The following is a 24,380-nucleotide window of genomic DNA, read 5'->3' on the forward strand; positions in this document are numbered from 1 at the left end:
TAAAACAAATAATTTTATTTTTTCAAAGTGATAAGACCAATTGTCTTCTTTGGTCTAATAACCTGTGGGGATATTACTGATTCTATAAGTAAAAAAAGCCAGAGGAAAGGAAAACTGGAATCAACCAGAAACAACACAGTCATCTTAAATTTCAGGAGTTGTGCTGAACCTAAGAGTTACTACTGGCCATGACTCCCATATTACGATAGCCATTGCTCCAGGAAGGCAGGTGCCTAGGAAACTTCCTTCTGAGTCTTGGGCCCTGGAAGAGTTAATCAGACACCTTGAGATACTCTGGAGTAAGTGAATACTCACTTAAATGGCCCTCACAAATCCTCTGAATCTTTATTCCTGACTCCTACACACACACACACACACACACACACACACACACGAAAAAAGGATAGACAAAATGCAGTAGAAAATTTGGCAAAAAATCTAAATATAGATGGACTAATCTAGGAATTTCAGACACGGAACAGAATTATCCTCAGAGCTGAACCTTAGAAGAACTTGCCCAATTGTTGGCCAAGAGGTTAAATGATTTCTCCAAAGTCACACACCTGCTGTGACTAATGTAAAACTTTCTGATAGTAATTTTCATTTTACAGTAGAAAGAAGAAACCCACCGTTATATTTTCTAGATCAAGATGCTTGTTGTGTACAGTTTCACAGAGCCTTCGAATTTTTTCTTTGATTTTGTTCATGTCCTTTTCATTCAATAGCTTAGCTGAAGAAGCATCTTGTTCCAGTTCTAGAAGTCGAATCATGAGATCTAGGCTAGCTCTATCAAGATCCATGTTCAAACGATCTCTACTCAGTATGTACATGAGGGCAGCTGTACAAAGGGACAGATTCTTCAAAAGACAAAAATAAAAGTTAATGTGACAATTTCAGTTAGTATGACTGTTCTGACATTTGTTCATATGTTGGAAGCCTTGAACATGTTTCATTCAGTGAAAATCACCCCCCTTTGAATACTATAGGAAAATATCCATTAAATAAAGCTCTGTTACTTAAAATTTTCCTTTCTAGAGATGTTCCCCATAACAATGCTGCAAACTAGAAGAATGTGAGTGGAATTACCTATTTCTTTAGCCATTCTGTAATAAGAGTTTAAAGAACATTTTTTCCTAGCTATGCATACACACGCACACACGAAACCATATTTACTATATTTCACTTTATTCTTTATAATTGATAAAGTTGAATTTCAATTCTAAATCAGTAATATGTATCTTAAAATCAGCATCAGACACAGCTTTTTTTTTTTTTTTTTTTCAATAAAATAAACAGCTGAGTTTGTGTCAGAAATACAAAGCTGGGATGCTCAAATAAACATATTTAGATTCATTTCTTTAAAATAAATCCATCAGGTCTGATTGAACCAATTTTTTTAAAAACCATTAATATAATGTGCTCTTAAAACCATTTAGATAGGGGGCACCTGAATGGTTCAGTTGGCTAAGTGTCTGCCTTCAGCTTAGGTCATGATCTCAGGGTCCTGGGATGGAGCCCCACACTGGGCTCCCTGCTCAGTGGGAAGTCTGCTTCTTCCTCTACCCTTCCTCATCCCTGCTCGTGATCTCGCTCTCAAATAAATAAAATCTTAAAAAAAAAAAAATTATTTGGGTAAGATAGTTAGCATACTCTGCTTATAGTACAAAAATCCAGGGTACTGAGGTGATAGATTTTAGGTGAGCATTACATAACAAAATGGTCTATGTTGGGATAATCCAACATTTGGAATATCTTGTACTTAACACTTATTTCAATGCACAGAAATATAAATATCTAAAGATTTTTTTTTTTAAAGATTTATCTGAGAGAGAGAGAGAGCGAGCAAGAACAAGCAGGAAGTGGAAAGGGAGAAAGAATCTCAAGCTGACTCCACGTTGAGTGCAGAGCAAACACCAAGAGTTGGATGCTTGAGTGCACCACCCAGGTGCCCCTAAAGATTTAAACTCTGAATCCCCCAACATGGAAAAATTTCAGTCTAGGTGACTAGTTAAATGCTTACAAAGCAAATTATTTTTGGAAATCATGATGTCATAGTATAGGCCTTACAAGATCTATTGCCCCCAAGAGCACACACTAATGCCTTGGCCCTTTCCTAACTGTAATAAAGCAAATTAATTCTTAAGTCTCTTCTCTCCCCCCTCATTGTTCTGTAACTGATACAACTGGCAATGGAATTATCCTCACTCAGGGTTAAGTACACTGCTTTCAGTTTCAGAAGATTCAATATTAGGGATGCCTGGGTGGCTAATTTGGTTAAGCATCTGCTTTTGGCTCGTGTCATGATCCCAGAGTCTTGGGATCGAGCCCCACATCGGGCTTCCTGCTGGGTGGGGAGTCTGCTTCTCCCACTGCCCCTCACCCTACTCGCAATCTTCCTCTCTCTCAAATAAGTAAAAAAAAAAAAAAAAAAAAAAAAAAAAGAATTAGAAGAAGAAGATTCAGTATTAGACTGTGTCACCTAATCTGCATTTGGAACATAATTTCCTTAAACAAAAATATAATAAAGTTGTCTGAAAATATCACTATTGATAATGGTTAGTACTCATCCTTTTTAAGATTTTATTTATTTGACAGAGAAAGACATAGCAAGAGAGGGAACACAAGCAGAGGGAGTAGAATTGGGAGAAGCACGCTTCCCACTGAGCAGGGAGCCCAATGCAGGGCTCAATCCCAGGAACCTGGGACCATGACTTGAGCAAAAGGCAGACACTTAATGACTAAGTCACCCAGGTGCCCCAGTAATGATTTTTTTCCCCAACATCAAAAATGTTAAACCTGACTTTTATTACAGATACTTGATTTTTAAGAGATTAGGGTCAAAGTCATAATGAAAATGAGAATTTTCTTTTCACAATGGGCTAGAACTAGATTCAACATCCAAACAAAAAGTTTTTTAAAATCTTAATTTCAAACTATTTTTTCATGTTATTAATATCAAAGAGTAAAAAGGGGTTTTTTGTTTTTTGTTTTTTTTTTAAAGTAGGCTCCCTGTCCAGCATGGAGCTCAATGTGCGGCTAACTCACAACCCTGAAATCAAGACCTGAACTGAAATCCAGTCATTTATACTTAACCAACTGAGCACCCAGATGCCCCTAAAAGATTTTTTTCAGCACTTTATAGTTTGAGGAACTCAATGTTCACAGAATTAAATATCCAGTATAGTATGGTATGTTAGGTGCGGTAACTGATGTTTTAATGGTATAAATTGACAATAATATTAAGACAAAGAAGTGTCATGAGAAAATAACCTTGAATAATGTATCAAAAGCAAAAACTTCTGGCATTAACCTCTATATATTTAGCAAATAAAACAACCCATAATTAGGAAATATTCACATATGAATATCAATAGCCAAATACACAAATTTTTTAAAAAAGTCCACTTCTTTTGAAGCCATGAACTAGCATATTTAAATATGGGGGGAGGATAGAGAAATGCAAGCAGACTCCCTGCTGAATGCAAGCCCCTGCTGAATGCAAGCCCCATGCAGGGCTCCATCCCACGACCCTAAGATAATGATCCAAGCTGAAATCAAGAGTCAGGCACTTAACCTACTGAGCCAACCAGGCACCCCCAAATACACTATAAATTTTAAATAATGCTTCCTAATCCCAGAAACTTAAGAATACCTGATGGTGCTGGGAATCATCCAAGGTTTTAAAGACCATTGCTACCATTCCATGTGCTCTCAGGTGCATTCGAAAACTGGGCATGGCACATTTAGTAGCCAAGCTAATAACACTAGGAGAAAATAGACTAGATTAGGGGGGTACTGAAAATAGTGCATTAGTTTTTTGTTTATGCAATATCAAAACAAGCAAATGGGGAAGGGTGCAAGAGTGTCAACCCACTGCCCATATGGAACACAATATAAAACATGCACAAACTGAATTATTAAAAATCTGTTGATGCACAGTGATTAGTATAAATATAAATAACACATAATCATCTTTGATGTAGTCTTTATACCACTACTGCGATTAAAAGCAGAAAGTCTCAGCTACCTTTCATAATGCTTCTGATACATGAAGACTACAGATAACATTTGACTGTATATATTAACTGACTGGATAATTCAATCAAATTAAGATAATTCAATCCACTATAGTATGCAAAAGATGATCCAAATCAAAACATGCTTAAATCAAACATTTATCACTTGTCTGAAATTTGGGGCTGAAAAAGAACTTAAAAGATTTGTTAGTATAACACTTCTTTTCATCTGTAAAGTGAAATCTATACTATGCTAACGAGCTACAATCATCCAACTTTCCTTTGTCCATGTAGAATCAAGTCGCTTAAAAGAAATCAACCACATTGTAACTTATTTCCACCGGCTATAAACTACAGTTATGATAACAAAACCATGGTAACAAAATGTTTGGCTCTATCTGGCCGGAAGATTTCAGTAAGATAGAGGATGCATACATTTATCAAATATAAAAATAAGAGCTCACCTAAGGCAACGTGTGTTTAGAGGCTGAGTGCTCTTTAAGCCACTTAACAGGTATTCAATATCATCAGTGAACTCTTGATTTTCACCAAATTCCACCACATCATTGAAGTGCTTCACATGCTGAACAACAGTATACAACTGCCAAGAAAAAATAAGTCCACTTCTTTTGTAACCATGAACTAGTATATTTAAATCTACGGGCTTGCAGTACTTCATTTAGAAGTGTATAGAACAGTTCATTATATGGCAACTAAAAGAAAAGTTTTAAAAACATTAGACAGTACTAGGAAAGATAAGTTCGTGGATATCTGTTCAAGACATTAAAAGGCTAAATATTACATGCAAAAATCTATCCATGTGCAGTAAAAACTGTATATGGCTGCTTACTTCTTTGTCTTCTTTTCTGCATTTCAGTGCAGTAACTATATCTTGGTAGGGCTGAGTAGGTATTGTCACAGTTTTTATCACTTTGGGTGGTGGTGCAGGAGCCTTAAAAACTCCATCATCTTTTTGATTTGGTTCCTTTGAAGACAGCCTCACCTATTAATAAAGGTATTAAATTACTGTTCTAAATAAATATATAAAAATAGTAACAGCTCATTTACCTAACAAATTTGGCTTTAAAAAAAAAAAAAAGGGCAGGGAGAGGCCTCTGAAATGTTATAAGGGCTACTTTAAAATTCTATGCACTACTAGGTAAGACTCACAAAAGAACCATTCAGGAATTCCTTCTGGTCTTTTTAAACCTCACATTTCACACATAGTTTTTAGTTTTTTGTCTCCAAGACCACGAGAAGGAATAAAGAACCACAATTACACACATAAATAGCATTGATAAAAAGTTAGGAACAGGACAAGAAAACCACAACAGATAGACAAGAGAACTTTTAAAGCAGAGAATCTGTAATTTGGAGTATAAATAAATAGCCATAATAAAAGCTTGATATATAATTAGTAATATACACAATAATGATCTTATACTAGTAAATGGAGTTTAATATATTCAACTTTAAGAACACAGGGAACTATAATTATAAATCTTAGAAAGATCTCTATCCCTAATTTTTTTGTTGTTATAAAGAATTCATTACTTGATAGCTCCAGATGACTGAGGTGTTACCATTAACTTCAAGTATTAATCCATGGTCCTCCCAGTTACTCTGAAGAAAATAATTTGATAAGCATCTTTTTCAAATGTGTTTTGAATTGAAAGTTATTACTGAAATGCAGGAAAAAGTTCTCTGAAATTAATTACTCAAAGTAATTTCAAACTAACCACTTTGCTACTCTAAGATCTATGTAGGATATAATTTATAAGATAGCTCTTAATAGCTAATATAAACTTCAAATATGGAATAATTTACCCATAAAACACTAAACATAGTAATTCCGTAAGATATGGGTCAGGAGTAAAATGATCCAGTATTTTTTAAGGCTTTTATCTATAAACTAGTAGCACCAGAATTCCAATTATCCTGTCTACAATCCTCACTTTTCCAAAGAATTAAACTGAAGCTGCTCAATTTTAGTGAGGAAGACCCAAAGACTTTCAAATTGTGAATAAAGATAGCAACAGCCTAACCAAAAACGAAGTTAAAAAGTACCGTTCACTTACTGTGGCACTCTGAGGTTTTACTACTGGTGGCCCTGGTAGCTCTTCTGAGTCTGGATGGTTCCAATGTCTGGCATTATATACAGCTTTTGTAGGAGACTAAAGAAATAAGAAAAAGATCAACTGTTTCCTTATTTTGCATCCTTAAAAGAGTGTCACATTTAATAAAAATCACAAAGAATAACTTAAAAACATAAACATGTATCCTAGAGAGAGCAGGATAGACAATACCTGGCTTGTATTCCCACTGTGCTCCCATGCCTATGGAAGTCACTGTGGTATTCAGCCACAAAATCAACAATTAGTGCTGTGGGCAACTATTACCAATCTGTACTAACTTACTAATCACTATAGTTAATTCAACATATATTTTATTCCTAATAGTACTGATTCATGCTGCATATTCTTCCAACCATGAAAATAAGGCAGCTTATGGAAAGTATAAAGGTCCATAAATATTTTTAAGAGAAACTTTTGGGGCCAGAGGATTACCATTACTAAGAAGTTTTCAAAGTTTTAAAAAAGTAGTTATGGAATACAGACCATATATTACATAACACAGGGGAATCTAAAGCAGTACTATTTAATTACATATATTATTTATGCAGCAAAATGTATTCTTATTCACATGAAGTGGGATAAAGATGTAAACTGCTCCACCTCAGTTCAGGTCAGTGTGCTGACAAAACGTTTAATTTAATATAAATTTAATGAAAATAATTTTCAGTTTTGGGCGCCTGGGTGGCTCAGTCAGTTAAGCATAACTAAGTAATTTAACTCAAGACAGTTAAGATCAAGATCTCAACTCAGGTCTTGATCCCAGAGTCCTGGGATGGAGTCCCATATTAGGCTCCCTGCTCTCCCTCAGCTTCTCCCTCTCCTCCCCACTCATTCTAATAAATAAATAAATAAATAAATATATATTTTAAAAAACAATAAAAAGGTGTATGGAGAGATAACTTAAAAACTATTTTAACACTCTGATATTAAAATTGAGAATAAAGACCCATAAGCCCCTATAATCAAATCCAAGAATTAAATCCCTATAAAAAGCACAAAAAGGAGACTGAGACCTTTCAAAAGGAGACTGAGACCATTTTTTCCATCCTTTACAAAAGTCATGTTAAATTTTGTCCTTTAAGCTTCATATAAATGATTTGATCTCCTTAGAGATTTTCTGTTTATAAGAGTATAATAAATGACACACTTTCAGTACTATATGCAAAAAGTAAGAGTACAAGTGGGGAAACATACTTCAAAACAGGCCAAAAGTCTACATCCATAAAGTAACCATCTTCCCTTACTAGCCAGAGTGAACTCACCTATCTGGAATTAAACATCAAAGTTATCTTTTTTCAAATGTTACCTTTAAAATAACCATGTTGTGACAGTCTAAGCTCTATAAGAACTGGTTTATTAAAAGATAAAGCTTAGGGGCGCCTGGGTGGCTCAGTGGGTTAAAGCCTCTGCCTTCAGCTCAGGTCATGATCCCAGGGTCCTGGGATCGAGCCCTGCATCGGGCTCTCTGCTCAGCGGGGAGCCTGCTTCCTCCTCTCTGCCTACTTGTGATCTCTGTCTGTCAAATAAATAAATAAAATCTTTGAAAAAAAAATTAAAAGATAAAGTTTAAATGGATTTGTATATTAAATATGTTAGAAAAATCTTAACACTAAAAGAAATACTACTGTGAAAGTAGAAGCATAAAGTCTCTCACTTGTATTATGTATATAAACCCATTATTCTTATATACCAGGTTTGCATAAAGTGAGGAGACACTGGTAATCTAAAGCAATTTATACCAGGCAATGACTTGATCAAGCCTCTTAAGGCACAGCCACACAGACTAGACTCAGCATAAATTTTAAAACCTAGCTCCCTATTCCTTACTGTTTTTCTCTCAAACATCAGCTATATAATCCCTATGACTGCTAGCTATTAGATACCTCACTTAAGCAACTTTTAATAGTCAAAGCACACTCATGAGCCCAGGAAGATCAAGGACATTTGAAAAGAACAGGTGCCTCAAAGCTCAAGTGCTTTACTTCTTTTTAAAAAGCACTGATATGGGGCGGCTCGGTGGCTCAATGAGTTAAGCCTCTACCTTCAGCTCAGGTCATGATCTCAGGATCCTGGGATCGAGCCCCTCCGCTCTCTACTCAGCAGGGAGCCTGCTTCCCCTTCTCTCTCTGCCTGCCTTTCTGCCAACTGTGCTCTCTGTCAAATAAATAAATAAAATCTTTAAAAAGAATAAAAAATAAACAAAAATAAAAAGCACTGATACAGCGCCCCTGGGTGCCTCAGTTGGTTAAGCATTTGCCATCAGCTCAGGTCATGACCTCAGGGTCCTGGGAATGAGTCCTAAGGCTCCCTACTCATCGGGGAGTCTGCTTCTGCCTTTCTCTCTCCCACACTTCCCCATTCGTTTTCTCTCTCAAAAAAAAAAAAAAAAAACCTTTAAAAAATTAAATTAAAATTAAAAAGCATTGATTGCGGGGGGACACACACAAACACACACATACAAAATTGATGTCCCATAATAATCTTAGATAATAAGAAGCTTATCTGATTCCACAGGTAACAAAATGCCAGAGCAAGTCGAGTCTAAATTAAATAGACCGCCTTCCAGTTAACTGTGAATGGCAATATACCTAACAAAGCAGATTTAGAAACCAGATGGTCTGTATTAAAATCCAGATAAACCCTGAGTTCTATACTTGTTACTCAACATTTTACTCATCTATAAAATGCGCTTAATAATAGTACTACAAAGGACTGTTGTGAGAATTAAATGAATATATGTAAAACGCTTAGAAGAGTGCCTGAAAGAGTATGTGCTCTATAAGTATTAACTATTATGGGTAATACTACCACTAATAGTTACATAATGATGTGTAATGCTCAGTCTAGCACCTTCACAAGAAAACTAGAGTATGTGGTCTACTGCAATAAACAAATAACTGACATAAAAACAAGCTGTTAGCAAGTATTATTATTATAAAAATCAGACGGGGATACATTGTTCTCACTCATTTCAAAAGTCTTTGCCCAAAAAAAATTATCATTGATGAGTATAGATGGAAAAAATCCTCAAGAAAATACTAGAAAACTGAATTCAATAACACAATGAAAGGATTATACACCATAACCAAGCTGGATTTATCACTGGGATGCAAGGATAATTTTTTTTTTTTAAAGATTTTATTTATTTATTTGTTAGAGAGAGAGAGAGCATGAGCACAGGCAGACAGAGTGGTAGGCAGAGGCAGAGGGAGAAGCAGGCTCCCCGCTGAGCAAGGAGCCCGATGTGGGACTCGATCCCAGGATGCTGGGATCATGACCTGAGCCGAAGGCAGCCGCTTAACCAACTGAGCCACCCAGGCGTCCCAGATGCAAGGATAATTTAACATGAAAATCAACCCATGTGATACATCACATTAACAGAGCGGACGAAATTCTGTCCATCATGACAACTGGATTTAAAAAAAGGATTTGAAAAAAATTTAACACCCTTTCATAATAAAAGTATAACAAACTAGGAATACAAGGAAATTACCTAACCGTAATAAAGGTCATATATTAAGCCAGACCTAATATACTCAACAATGAAAAACTGAAAGCTTTTTCTTTAAGATCAGTAATAAGGCAATGATGGCCACTCTCACCACTTTTATTTAACATAGTACTAGACATATCAACAAAAGCAGCTAGGCAAGAAATAAAAGGTATTCAAATTGGAAAAGAAGTAAAATTCTATCAGTTCACAGATGATATGATCATGTATACAGAAAACTCGATTCCACCAAAAAACCCCATTAGAATATAGTTACTAAAGTTGTAGGATACAAAAATCAATTGCATTTCTATACAACTAACAAAAAATCCAAAAAGGAAATGAAGAAAATTCCATTTACAATAGCATCAAAAGCAAAACAAGAAAGAAACCTTAACAATAAACTTAACTAAGGAAGCAAAAGATTGTACCCTGACAGGTACAAAACAAAGTTGAAAAAAATTAAAAGGTGAAAAAAAAAAAATGGGAAGACATCTTGTGTTCATGGATTATAAGACTTAATATTGTTAAAACGGCCATACTTCCCAACGGATCTATAGAATCAATGCAATTCCTATCAAAATCCCAATGGTATTCTTTACAGAAAGAAAAAAAACATGAACCTAAAATTCATATGGAATCACAAAAGACACTGGGGAAAAATAGAAAAAAGATGCTGAACTGCCAAAACAATCTTCACAAAAAACAAACTAGAGGCCTACACTTCTTGGTTTCAAAACACCTTATAAAGCAATAGTAATCAAAACAGTAGGGTAGGGGCAGCTGGGTGGCTCAGTGGGTTAAGCCTCTGCCTTCAGCTCTGGTCATGATCTCAGGGTCCTGGGATTGAGCCCCGCATCGGGCTCTCTGCTTGGCAGGGAGCCTGCCTCCCCACTCTCATTGCCTGCCTCTCTGTCTACTTGTGATCTCTCTCTCCTTGTCAAATAAATAAATAAAATCTTAAGAAAAAAAACAGGGGCACCAGGGTGGCTCAGTGGGTTAAGGCCTCTGCCTTTGGCTCAGGTCATGATCCCAGGGTCCTGGGATCGAGCCCCGCATTGGGCTATCCGCTCAGTGGGAAGCCTGCTTCCCCACCCCCTCTGCCTGCCTCTCTGTTTACTTGTGATCTCTGTCAAATAAATAAATAAAATCTTTAAAAAAACAAAAAGAACAACGACAAACAGCGTACTCGCATAAACAGTTCTCGAGACCAATGGAACAAAACAGAGAGCCCTGAAACAAATCCACATATATATGGTCAAATGATCTTCACCAAGGTTGCTAAAACTACACAATGGGGATCATCTCTTCCAATTGTGGTGCCGGGAAAACCAGGTTTCACATGCAGACGAATACAACTGGACAATTATCTTATACCATAAACAAAAATCAACTCAAAATGGATTCAGGATTTAAACATAAAAGACCTGAAACTGTGAAAAACCTTGAAAAAAATGGGAGAAAAGTTACATTAACAGTAGTCTTAACAATGACTTCTTGCATATGACACCAAAAGCAGAGGCAAATGCACACATAGACATCAAGCTAAAAAATTTGCACAGCAGAGGAAACAAGTAAATAGGCAACCTACAAATGGGAGAAACATTTGCAAATGATATATTTAATAAGGGGTCACTACCACAGTATAAAAGGAACACCTACAATTCAATAGCAAAACAAAAACAAAAAAATGATTAAGAAATAGACAAAGGACTTGAAAAGAAATTTTTCCAAAAAAGACATACAAAGGGGGCGCCTGGTTGGCTCAGTGACCATGCCTTTGGCTCGGGTCATGATCCCAAAGTTCTGGGATCGAGCCCTGCATCGGGCTCTCTGCTCAGCAGGGAGCCTGCTTCTACCTCTCTCTCTCTCTCTCTCTCTCTCTCCCTCTGCCTACTTATGATGTCTGCCTGTCAAATAAATAAATAGAATCTTAAAAAAAAAAAAAAAGACATACAAAGAACCACAGGTATATGAAAAGATGCCTGACATCAGTAATCATAAATGACATGTAAATCAAGGGGCCCCTGGGTGGGTCAGTAGGCACTCTGTTCAGCAGGGAGTCTGCTTCTCCCTCTCCCTTTGACTCTCCCCTCAGCTTGTGCTCTCTTTTTAAAAAAAAAAAAAAAAAGGGATGGAGTTCCTGGGTGGCTCAGTAGGTTAAGCATCTGCCTTTGGCTCAGGTCATGTTCCCAGGTTCCTGGGACCGAGCCCCACGTGGGGCTTTCTGCTCAATGGGGAGCTTGCTTCTCCCTGTGCCTGCTGCTCCCCCTAATTGTGCTCTGTCAAATACATAAAATCTAAAAAAAAAAAAAAAGTGAAATGCAAGTCAAAATCATAATAAAATATCACCTCACACCCATTAGAATAGTCACTATCAAAAAGAACAGAAAATAATTAAGTGTTGGGAAAGATATAGAAAAATTGGAAATCTTGTTACACTGCTGGCAGGAATTTAAATGGTGCAGCCATTACGGAAAACAGCAGAGAGACTCCTCAAAAAAGAATACTCCTATGAGCCAGCAATTCTACTTCTGGGTATTCATAAAAAATCAATCAATCAATCAATCAGGATCCTGAAGAAATATCTGCATTTTTACGGTCACTGTATCATTATTCACAACAGCCGAGAGGTGGAAATAACCTACTATTCAAACCACAAATGGATAGGGGCACTTGGCTGGCTCTGTTGGTAAAGCATGTGACTCTAAATTTGAGTCCCACATTAGGTGCAGAGATTACTGTAAAAAAAAAAAAAAAACAAAACAAAAAACCGGGGCACCTGACAGTGGGGTAAACATCCGACTTCAGCTCATGTCATGATCTCGGAGTCCTGGGATCAAGGCCCACATCCAGCTCCCTGCACAACAAGGAGTCTGCTTCTTCCTCTGCCTACTCCCACCAGCTTGTGCTCATACGTTTGCTCTTTCTCAAATAAATACATAAAATCTTTTTAAAAAATCATAAAAAAAGATAAATGGATAAAGAAAATGTAATATATCCATGCAATAGACTATTCTGCCGTAAAATAGAAGGAAATCCTATCACATGCTACGACATGGATAAACCTGTAGGATGTTATGCTAAATGAAGTAAACTAGTCACAGGACTAATAGAGCATGATTCCACTTATAGGAGAAACTCATAAAAACAGACAGCAGGGTAGTTGCCAGGGGCTTGGGGAGGGGTAAATAGGGGGCTGCTGCTATTCAATGCATATAAAAAATAATCATGCAACAGGAAAAAGTTCTAGAGATTGGTTGTGCAATATTGTGCTTACAGTTAACAACAGTGTACTGTACACATAGAAATTTCCCAAGGGGGGAGATTCCATGTTTTGTTTTTTACCACAATAAATTCTTTTTCAAAAAGCCCTTAAAGCCTAACAGTATACAAAATAACCAAATAACTTATGTTAGAAGGACATATTCAATGAACTTTGTTTACTCTGTTTTACAAAGCAATTTAGTAATACTGTTATTTTAAACAGTTTTGATGTTTTACCACTTTAATGCTTATCTAAAAGAAAGCCAATTCAATTAGAACTTTTCCTTGACTATTACTTCAAGTTCTACATGGCTAATATAGTGTTTATTATAAGGAGGGAGAGGAGATGAAGATAAATCCTACTATCTAAAGATTAAAATGAAAAATAACACCTGGATGTGGTGTGCAAGCAGATACCCAAGGGGCGCGGGTGGCTAAGGATGACAATGATGGACTCTTGAGCTCTTTCTAAAAATAATTCCAAATTCACATGCACCTAAGTTAATTGTATATGGAGAGTACACAAAAATACTGTGCTAAATGCTAGTGAAAGTGACTGTGTACAGAGTAATAACTTTTCATGGAAGATGAAAATTAACCTTATCATTCAGCAACCTAGCTAAGTTTTAACCAGGTGATTCTAACTATACCATTACACTAGGCTTACCTTTAATGTTAATTTTATTCTGGCTTAAAAAGGAGACATATCATATCAACCAAATTACTTTAAGTTTTTTTTTTTTAAGATTTTATTTATTTATTTGATAGAGATTACAAGTAGTCAAGAAAGGCAGGCAGGGAGAGAGGAGGAAGCAGGCTCCCTGCTGAGCAGACAGCCTGATGGGGGGCTTGATCCCGTGACCCTGAGACCATGACCTGAGCCAAAGGCAGAGGCTTTAACCCACTGAGCCACCCAGGTGCCCCATTAACCAAATTCCTTAATTTTTCCTGGTGTTAAAATATTTGTGGATTCTGTTTGCTCTAATCTAATCTAATGAGAAGAGTACTTAGAACAAAAAAAGTAAGAAAGCTCCCTATAACAACATTCTAAAAGATCTGGAATTATTTTAGCGTATTTCAGTTCTAATCTTAAACATATTATTCTCTTCAATTCTCCGGGGGGGGGTGACAAACAAGAAAAACCCCAAGTATAACACTCTACCACAACTAAAGGTAAAACATGCCAGTAACAGATGTATGGAGCATTTATCCATGACAGAGAACCCAGTTTTCTATGAGAACAATGAATAATATTGGGGTTTTTACAATTTTAATGCCAAGTCCCATGCTCAACAGACTGGCTTACTGAATCACAATTATAAAACAGAGAAAGAAGAACTGCTTCACCAAAAGCTAAGAAGAAATGACAATATTATGCTGTCTTTCACTGAACTGGCTCCTAAAAGGGAAAAAAAATTGAAATAACTGCTTTTAAGCCATATGAATTTTTTTTAACAGTACCAAATTTACTTCTGAGTTTTAAAGAAAACTATGTACTAAATTAAATGAGATAAATATAGTAAGCTGATTAGAATTTATCTAGCATTACCCACACAAGGATAACAAGAGAATAGCACTCTTACCAGTAATTCAATCAGCATGCTCTACAACTAAATGAGTTCTGAAAAAGAAACGGTTAATGTGGCTACATTGAGACACAAGCTATTGCAGTGATGACAATGAGACCTGTAACATTTTCTGTTGGGCTCACAGAGTAGAGTGGAAGTAATAAGATTTTTCAGTACTAGAAACAATTAAGAAATAATACTTCCAGATCATCTGCCAAAATAGCCATCAGTGTACTTGTACAATTTGACTTTTAGGGCCCTAACGAAACTGGATCCCAAAGATTACAGGTGTAGAATTTTTGAAGTATGTCCATATTCAAGTACAGATCAAAGAAGCCCAACCAAAACAGCTCTGGACTGACAGTGACAACTGACAGTGAAAACAGCTCTGGACTGAACTAATAAAGTTCTTTTTAAAAGGGCTATTTTGAAGATTGTGATTCAAACTTTGGAGGAACTATGGTGATAAGCAGCGGAAGGAATCACATGTAAAATTCCTTAAATAAAAATTTATTGATTTAAAAAGTTATAAGGAGTTTTAAAAAAGATGGGTAGCAGAAGCAGAGGGAGTTTGAGGGAGAGTTTTACCAAGATTAGGATAACTTTTAGCTCTTTAGAACTTTCTTTTAAGCATAATTATATAATCTCAAATTGTACCACCCTATGACAAAAAAAAAAACCCTTAAAATTTTTAATAATTTGTTAAATATTCAAACTACTAAATTATTTAAGGGAAAAATGCAGACATCCCTAAACTAAAATCCAGAATGTACTGCTAAAAACAAGACATTTAGAATAGGTTAATACAGAATAGATTAATACAGAGCACTACATAGAGAATGTATCCCATATATACAAGAGAGAAAGAGCGGAAAATCTTTTCTGCCTTCTTAAGTTAAAGTCCACAAATAAACCTTTTAAAGAAATGGGCTATTTTTATGAAAAAATTGTTAATTCCTATCTACATGAAGAACAATGCATACCACCATTCAGTTTGTGAACATCAAAGTATTTTGGTAGCAACGATTTTATAGATGCAGGCCACTGCCACATAAGAATTTGAAGTAACATAATTTGAGTATAAACTGTAAAATATCCAGATAATAAAGCATATATTCAATACCTGACACTTTATGAAAACTAATATGACTCAGCCTACAATTCAACTATCAAAAATACTAGAATATATATGCAACTAGTGAACTGTTGATTACTACATCAAAAACTAATGATGTTTTATAGGTTGGCTAACTGAACACAATAAAATAAATAAATACACAAGGTGCCTGGTTGGCTCAGTGGGTTAAAGCCTCTGCCTTCGGCTCAGGTCATGATCCTGGGGTCCTGGGACTGAGCCTCGCATCGGGCTCTCTGCTCAGCAGGGAGCCTGCTTCCTCCTCTCTCTGACTGCCTCTCTGCCTCCTTGTGATGTTTGTCAAATAAATAAAATCTTTAAAATAAATAAATAAACAAACACATACATACAATACTAGAATGAACCATGATGAAAATATCAGCTAAAATAGGCATCAGGTTTTACAACTAAAAATGCCATTGAGTATATAATGGACCAGTTGAAAAGAGAAGATGTAAATATCTTGATACCCGTATCTACAGAATATTCATTCTCCCCTTCTTTTTAAGAATATATAGCTAGGCACATGCTTGTCCTGATTTTCTAATGTCTCTTGCTGCTTGTGTGGGCACATGACTAAGTCCTAATCAATGATGTATAAAGAGAAGCACTGTGGACACCTTGTGGGTCCTGGCCTTACAGAGATGGGTCACTACCACATCTTCCCATTCCTTCTATACTCTTTAATAGTGTAGAGATGTTAGCACACCACTACAGAGGAAGCTGGACTCTTAGAACACAGCAACTTGAAATCACTCCAGAGATAAACAGACAAGGACTATTTTAAGCCCAAAAAAAAAAGAAGCTACTTATTTAAAAACTTAGTTGGGATTTATTTTATAGTAGCCACACCAAATCCTAAAACAACAACACATGAATAATTTGCAACTGAAATTAGGACCAAATAATTATAGAGATGTGAATATACAAAATTTTCCCAAGACTGTATTTATCTACACATATATAATTTAAGGGATGTACAAAATATATAAGAGAACGGAGGAAGAAAGAAACTAAGGAAAAAATACAATCTAAACCCAACTTTTATATATGAGGATTAACCCACAGAATGATTTCCAAGGGTTATTACTAAATTTAAAAAAGCAAAGTACAAAAAAGCATACAGATGCTACCTTTTATGTAAGAAGGAACAAAACAAGAAAATTTGGGCTTATTTTTATTTTTTTTTTAAGATTTTTTTTTTTATTATTTATTTGTCAGAGAGAGAGAGAGAGCAAGCACAGGCAGACAGAATGGCAGACAGAGGCAGAGGGAGAAGCAGGCTCCCTGCCAAGCAAGGAGCCCGATGTGGGACTCGATCCCAGGACGCTGGGATCATGACCTGAGCCGAAGGCAGCTGCTTAACCAACTGAGCCACCCAGGCGTCCCTGGGCTTATTTTTAAAAAGGAAATATGGGCACCTGTCTGGCTCAGTCAACAGAGCATGCAACTCCTGATCTCAGTATTGTGAGTTCAAGCCCCACAATGGGTGTGGAGCCTACTTTTAAAAAAATACATACATACAGGGAGCCTGAGTGGCTCAGTCAGTTAAATGTCTGCCTTCGGCTCAGGTCATGATCCAGGGCCCTGGGATCGAGTCCCACACTGGGCTCCTCCCAGGGAGCCTGCTTTTCCCTATGTTTGCCGCTCTCCCTGCTTGTGCTCACACTCTGACAAATGAATAAATAAAATCTTTAAAAAAACCACACACACACACACACACACACACACACACACACACACACAAAATAAAAGGGAAACACAGAAAGAATAAAGCAGAAAACAGTGAAGTTGGTTCCCTACAAGAGGTAGGTGATGGGCTGGAATATATCTCAATGAAATGACTCTTCCCTGAACTTTATGTATATTTGTGACTTTAGGAAGCATATTAATGTTGTAAATATGCAAAAAACAAATCAGTAAGGATGGAAGGGGAAAAAACCTATAACAAAGCAAGCCAGAATAAACCAATTCATAATTCAAATGAACAGCAAACACTGAAGAAAAGACAGAAAGACTAAGAGGCAGGTAGACATAAGCAATCTAAGCAACTTAGGAACACACCATTTTACTTGATAGCCTCAGTGGGTAGCAGCATAGGATGGAACAAGTGCAGGATTGCAAAAACAAAAGAATAAAACAAATGAAATCCAGAACATATTAGATTTATTATAATAGAATGGACAAAGCCATTCTCTAACTATTTTAGGTGTATTATAGGTTTGAGGAAACATGTTGATATTGCTGAAGTCAAGGTTAAGAGAGAAGGCAAAAAGAATCCTGCAGAGGTAGTTTAGCATTAGAGATAGTGTGAACTCATGATTTCTGGAACAGATATGTGCATATGCAGAAATGTATACATGTTGTGATTTATATGCATATATATGCATGTCTCCTACTGCCATCTGCTAAAAGGGCCAAGAAGCAATGAGCACAACCAGTACCCAGATCTTGGTCTCTAAATACCATACCCCCCAGAAAATGGGGTCTCATCAGAGGATGGGCCTGATTCCAAGTCTAGAACAGAGGTACAAGATGAACCTGGAACCCTGTGTTCTGCCAGAAAATAAGGAAGTACTTACAGTAGATGGCATGTTATGGGTATAAGAGAGCCAGCATTTAGAGGCCAAATCAGGCAATTCAGCTCCAAAATAAGTAATGAATTATGAATCATTAAGAAAGAGAGGGAGGGATCTCTAGGTGGCTCAGTTGGTTAAGCATCTGACTCTTGATTTTGACTCAGGTCATGATCTCGGGGTTGTGGGATGGAGCCCTGCTTTTGGCTCCATGCTCACCACAGAGTCTGCTTGAAACTCCCTCTGCCCCTCTCTCCAGTAAATAAAATCTTTAAAAGAGAGAGATTCATCAGTCCATACTGATAAAAGAAAAATTAAAAATGGGAAGAAGGGGGGGGTTCATGCCTACAGAAGTGTTGAGAACTAACTGGTGAATGTGGAGAGAGTCTGAGAAATGGGAAGTGGTTATTTTGCAACCAGCACAGTAGACACTGGATCATGAAAGAATCATTATCATTTATACTGTATCTATGAGTATAGTGTAATGAAAAAAGGCGTATTGGAATAGTATTAAAGTATCTCTTCAAAGACTGCTTTTTAGTTACAAAGGAAAAAAACAGTTATTATACAGTAGAGGAACAGACAACCCCTTGACTGATGATCATAACGAACATCCTCCAGACGTGATACGCTAAAAAGAATAAATCATCACTTACACAGTATCCAGCCCTAGAATGAATAACTTAAATCCAATCAAAAGAAATCTGAAATTAAACCAAAATGAGGTGCCTTTTTTTAAAGGGCTAGGGGATGTCAATGTTATAAAACACAAAGACTATGGAGATATTCCAGATTAGAGGAGATTAAAGAGATACAACAACTAAATAAAATACATCACCTTAGACTGGGTCCTGTACCAGAAGAGGAGAAAATGCTACAAAGGACATTACTGTGTCAAGTGACAAAACTGAAAACAAAAGACTGGGTAAAAATTTTGGAACCATGTTAAATTTACTGCAGTTTGATTACCACAGATGGGGACCTGTAACTGACTAGGAAATACACACTATATTTAAGGGTAAAAGGCTATGATATATGCAACTTATCTTTAAATATTCAGGAAAAAAAAAAATCAAGTATGCATGTATATGGGAAAACACACACACAGAGAACGAATAAATGAAAAAACAAATGTTAAGATAATCAGGATAAGAAGTGTTCTCTGTACTATTTTATTTTTGCAACTCTTCTGTAATTTTGAAAATACTTCCAAATAAAAACTAAATTCTTGGAGTTCTTGGTTGGCTCAGTCGGTGTCTGTCCTGGGCTCATATCATGATCCCAGAGTCTGGCTCCCTGCTCAGCGGGCAGTCTGCTTCTCCCTCTGGCCCTACCCGTTTCTCATCCTTTCCCTCTCTCTCATACTCTCTCAAATAAAATCTTTAAAAAAATAATAAAAATAAAAATTTAAATTCTTTTAGAAAACTTATAACATAGAAAAGGCAGAAATCTTTTATCATTCTATCAGTTAATATTTTAATTTCCATGAAGCAACTATATCAAATGGAGACAAGATTTTAATAAGAAACCAGGGCACCTGGATGGCTCCGTTGGTTAAGCTTCTGTCTTTGGCTCAGGTCATGACCCTAGGGTCCTGGAATTAAGTCCCAGTATTGGACTCCCCTCTCAGCAGGGGAGTCTGCTTGTCCCTCGCTCTGAACTCCTGCTTGTGCTGCTCTCTCTCCCTCTCTCAATAAAGTCTTAAGAAGAAAGGAAGGGAGGGAGGGAGGGAGGAAGGAAGGAAGGAAAAAAAGGAAAGTAAGAAAGAAGCCAAAGAGTAATAAAAAGATGACTATAATCCTAGTATGGCCAATTTTGCAAGTGGGAAGTGTTAAGAACATCCTTTATTTATAAGCTGAAATTAAATATTGCTAGTAACCTATCAAAAACAAATGAAAGAAAATTTTGATTTTTTTAAAACTAATTTCTACACCCAATGTGGGGCTCAAACTCATGGCCCTGAGATCAAGAGTCCTATGCTCTTCCAACTAAGCCAGCCAGGCAGCCCAACAAATGAAAAGTTTAATAGAAATACTTACTTGGTTGAGATACAGAAAAAAAATTAAAACATAACCCTTATGTGACCCTGGGTGACAAGGGTTTTCTATTTTTAATGGTCCTTACTGAAAAGTAAAGGGGCCACTGTCAACCATTTTTGCCCAGGCTTTTAAGAATCTCTAAGTTCTATTTGCAGTAGGCCTAGGAAATCCATCACAAAAACAAGGCTTAAATTCTGATTTCACCTCCTTCTACTCCTTACGGTTTCTTTCTTTCTTTTAAGATTTTATTTATTTATGTCACAGAGAGAGATCACAAGTAGGCAGAGAGGCGGGGGGGCGGGAAGCAGGCTCCTCGCTAAGCAGAGAGCCTGATACAGGGCTCAATCCCAGAACCCTGACACCATGACCTGAGCCAAAGGCAGAGGCTTAACCCACTGAGCCACCCAGGTGCCCCCTCCTTACTATTTAACATAGTTTCCTCATTTATTTTTTTTTTTAAAGATTTTATTTATTTATTTGACAGAGAGAGATCACAAGTAGACAGAGAGGCAGGCAGAGAGAGAGAGAGAGAGAGAGAAGCAGGCTCCCTGCTGAGCAGAGAGCCCAATGTGGGACTCGATCCCAGGACCCTGAGATCATGACCTGAGCTGAAGGCAGCGGCTTAACCCACTGAGCCACCCAGGCGCCCCTCCTCATTTATTTTTAATCTGGTTTTGGTAGAACCAAATGTCCATTTCTCAAATGTTTTTCATATGGGCAATATAGAAATCATAACTAAGCATATACAGACAAAATTGTATTTCAATTTTAAAATGAAATTCAAGTTAAAAGTAAGGAGAGAAGAGAAGAGAACAATAGAAACAAAAATGGATCATTAGTTTTGGAGGAAATCCTTATATTCTTAAGTCCTCATGAAGGAAAAAAAAGGGGGGGGTATAGAACATAATGATTATCATCACACATATATGAATCTAGGGTTTCCATTTCTGGATATGATTTTGTAACAGGGACCAAATTCACTTTTCGATCTGAAAATAACAAACTGTGGGAAAAAATTCTATGAAACAGCTTCCAGAAAATGGACATCAGAGAGCATAGCACAATGATCCCTGAGAGGGCAAAAATATGAAGTCAGTTCTATAATTGCCTGATTTTCCAGGCAATAACACAGGAAGGGAGAATTCACCAGCAGCAGTCTCTCTTCCTGAAATGGAACCAGGAAGATGAAGGTAGTAGGCAGTTTTGTAGAGCACAGTACCAGAGGAGAAAGCTGCTCAAAGTACTTTGGATATACAGAGGGTCCCCATCAAGTATGTAGTGAGTAATGATGAGGGAATGTGTAAAGAAAAATACCTGAAGCAAGGGAATGAACTTCCCCCCAGAAGAGCAAGGAAACAATCCCTCAACTGTTCTTTCCCAGAGCTGCAAAAAATTCACATTCCCATTAGCTACAGTGGAATAAGAGTAAGTCAAATCTTTTTTTTTTTTTTTTTTAAGATTTATTTATTTGAGAGAGAGACAGTGAGAGAGAGCATGAGCGAGGAGAAGGTCAGAGAGAGAAGCAGACTCCCCGTGGAGCTGGGAGCCCGATGCGGGACTTGATCCCGGGACTCTAGGATCATGACCTGAGCCGAAGGCAGTGGTCCAACCAACTGAGCCACCCAGGCGCCCCAAGAGTAAGTCAAATCTTAAAGGGAGGGCATGTGGGTGGCTCAGTTGGTTGGGCAAATGATTTTGGCTCAGGTCATGATCATGGAGTCCCAGGATCGAGTCCCATACTGGGCTCCCTGCTCAGAAGGAAGTCTGCTTCTCCCTCTGATCTTCCCCCATCTCATGCTCTCCCTCTCAAAAAAATAAACAAAATCTTTAAAACAAAACAAAATGAAACAAATCTCATAGGGGAAATATCCAATACCCAACAAAATAAAAACCTATATGACTAGGATTCTATCAAAAATTAATAGGCATACATTCTCGCTTGGAGGATCTAAGTTATTTTGAAGAGATACACAGCTTCAAAAAGAGTTTCTTGACACAACCTCCCATAATTACTTTAACTTCATGGTTTCAAGTACATTGGACCCCTGGACCCACTCTATAGCCCAAGCCTTTATACGGATCCCTTTACAGATAATACCACTTTGCTCTGAGCCTCTCAAACACTGTTCCACTTAAATTTCACCACTTAAACTCCTCTATCCAACCAAAATCCTACAAAACCTTTTCTTTGATAAGATGTCCACTCACTCCTCTGGTGTGCAGTATGCTTTATTACAATGAAGTCAATAAGACTGATTCTTTGAGACTATAGGTTTTACCAGCTGACTTTTGGTTGACTGAGGTAGGATAAGTTTAATTGGAATACCAAAAGGAAACAGAGAGACAAAAGTATCTGAAGAATACTGGCTGAAATTTTTACAAATTTTATAGGCTTACCAACCATTAAATATTAAAGATATATTTAGTACTAAATATTCTTTGCTAAAAGATACCTCCAAGAATCCCCAAAATAAACATTATGAACTCTATGTCTCATACACTGAGAATGTGAAGGTAAACAAAAACATGGTCATCATCCTCAAAAAATTATACATCTTATGTTAATCTGTGGTCATCATTAGCATGAAGTCATCAGAGTATCAAGAAAACAAAGCTGGGGCCCCTGGGTGGCTCAGTTGTTAAGTGTCTGCCTTCGGCTCAGGTCATGATCCCAGGGTCCTGGGATCAAGCCCCACATTGGGTTCCCTGTTCAGCAGGAAGCCTGCTTCTCCCTCTCCTATTCCCCCTGCTTGTATTCCCTCTCTCACTGTCCCTCTTTGTCAAATAAAAAACAGAAACAAACAAAAAACAAACTTTAAAAAAAAGAAAAGAGGGGCGCCTGGGTGGCTCAGTGGGTTAAAGCCTCTGCTTTCGGCTCAGGTCATGATCCCGGGGTCCTGGGATCGAGCCCCGCATCGGGCTCTCTGCTCAGCAGGGAGCCTGCTTCCTCCTCTCTCTCTGCCTGCTGCTCTGCCTACTTGTGATCTCTCTCTGTCAAATAAGTAAATAAAACCTTAAAAAGAAAAGAAAAGAAAGTCTAGGGGTACCTGGGGAGCTCAGTCGGTTAGGCACTTGACGTTGATTACAGCTCACGGCAAGATCTTAGGGTCATGGGATGGAGCCCCAATGTCACACTCCACACCCAGTGGAGTCTACTTGAGATTCTCTCTCTCTCCCTGTGCTCGCTGCACCCCCCCACTTGCATGCATGCACTCTCTCTAAAATAGATAAATAAGTCTTAAAAAAAAAAAAGAAAGAAAGAAAGGAAAAGAACGTTTAGTGAGTTTTCTGGATTTCTGAATCCTGAGCAATTCTAAATAAAATGTATTACAAAATGGAAAAACAGGGGCACCTGTGTGGCTCAGTGGATTAAAATTCTGCCTTTGGCTCAGGTCATGATCCTGGGGTCCTGGGATTGAGACCTGCCATCAGGCTCCCTGCTCAGTGGGGAGTCTGCTTCTTCCTCTACTCCTTCCCCCTATTTGTGATCTCTCTCCCTCTCAAATAAATAAATATAAACTTAAAAAAATGGAAAAACAAATTCCAAAAAATAAGTACCCTAATAAATGCAGGTACATACTCTTTGGCAAACTGTCAAATACATGTCAAAGTTCTCAGGCTCTTGATTAACCTATGGCTTCATTGCCTCATTTCAAACTTCATTTTCTGGGAAATCAGTTATAAAAAATATTTTGAACTTTCAAACGTTAAAGGCGCCTGAATTAAAGAAAATGAAAAAGATTAATAGTACTTTCATTCCTTATTAAAATCCTTCCAGGGGTCCCTAGGTGGCTCAGCTGGTTCAGGTGGCTCTGTGAGACAGAGCCCTATATCAGGCTCCACACTAAGGAGGGAGTCTGTTTGAGGTTCTCCCTTCCCTTCCCCCTCTGCCCCTCTCTACGGCTCACGGGCACGCACCCTCTAATAAATCAATCCATCTTTCTTTAAAAAATATTTTATTTACTTATTTGAGAGATAGAGCGCACAAGCATGTACAAGCCAGGGGTAGAGGGAGGGAGAAGCAGACTCCCCACTGAGCAGGGAGCCCAACGTGGGGCTGGATCCCAGGACCCCAAGATCATGACCTAAGCCGAAGGCAGATGCTTACCTGACCGAGCCACCCAGGCACTCCAGTAACTAAATCTTTAAAAGAA

At 37.5% G+C, this 24,380-nt stretch overlaps 1 protein-coding gene across 2 annotated transcripts in view; it reads right to left on the reverse strand.

The window, feature by feature from the left end:
• Window positions 1–24,380, reverse strand: part of WAPL (WAPL cohesin release factor) — an 88,484-nt gene that overhangs the window by 21,852 nt on the left and 42,252 nt on the right. For both annotated transcript variants that reach the window (XM_047702123.1, XM_047702122.1), the window contains exons 5-9: window positions 6,095–6,190; window positions 4,867–5,019; window positions 4,481–4,617; window positions 3,653–3,764; window positions 630–857 (exon numbers count right to left, since the gene is read on the reverse strand). In XM_047702123.1, the coding sequence (XP_047558079.1) occupies window positions 630–857; window positions 3,653–3,764; window positions 4,481–4,617; window positions 4,867–5,019; window positions 6,095–6,190 (726 nt within the window). The remainder of the gene's footprint in view (window positions 1–629; window positions 858–3,652; window positions 3,765–4,480; window positions 4,618–4,866; window positions 5,020–6,094; window positions 6,191–24,380) is intronic.

The sequence above is a fragment of the Lutra lutra genome, chromosome 14 (assembly GCF_902655055.1).
Source record: "Lutra lutra chromosome 14, mLutLut1.2, whole genome shotgun sequence".
NCBI lineage: Eukaryota > Metazoa > Chordata > Mammalia > Carnivora > Mustelidae > Lutra > Lutra lutra.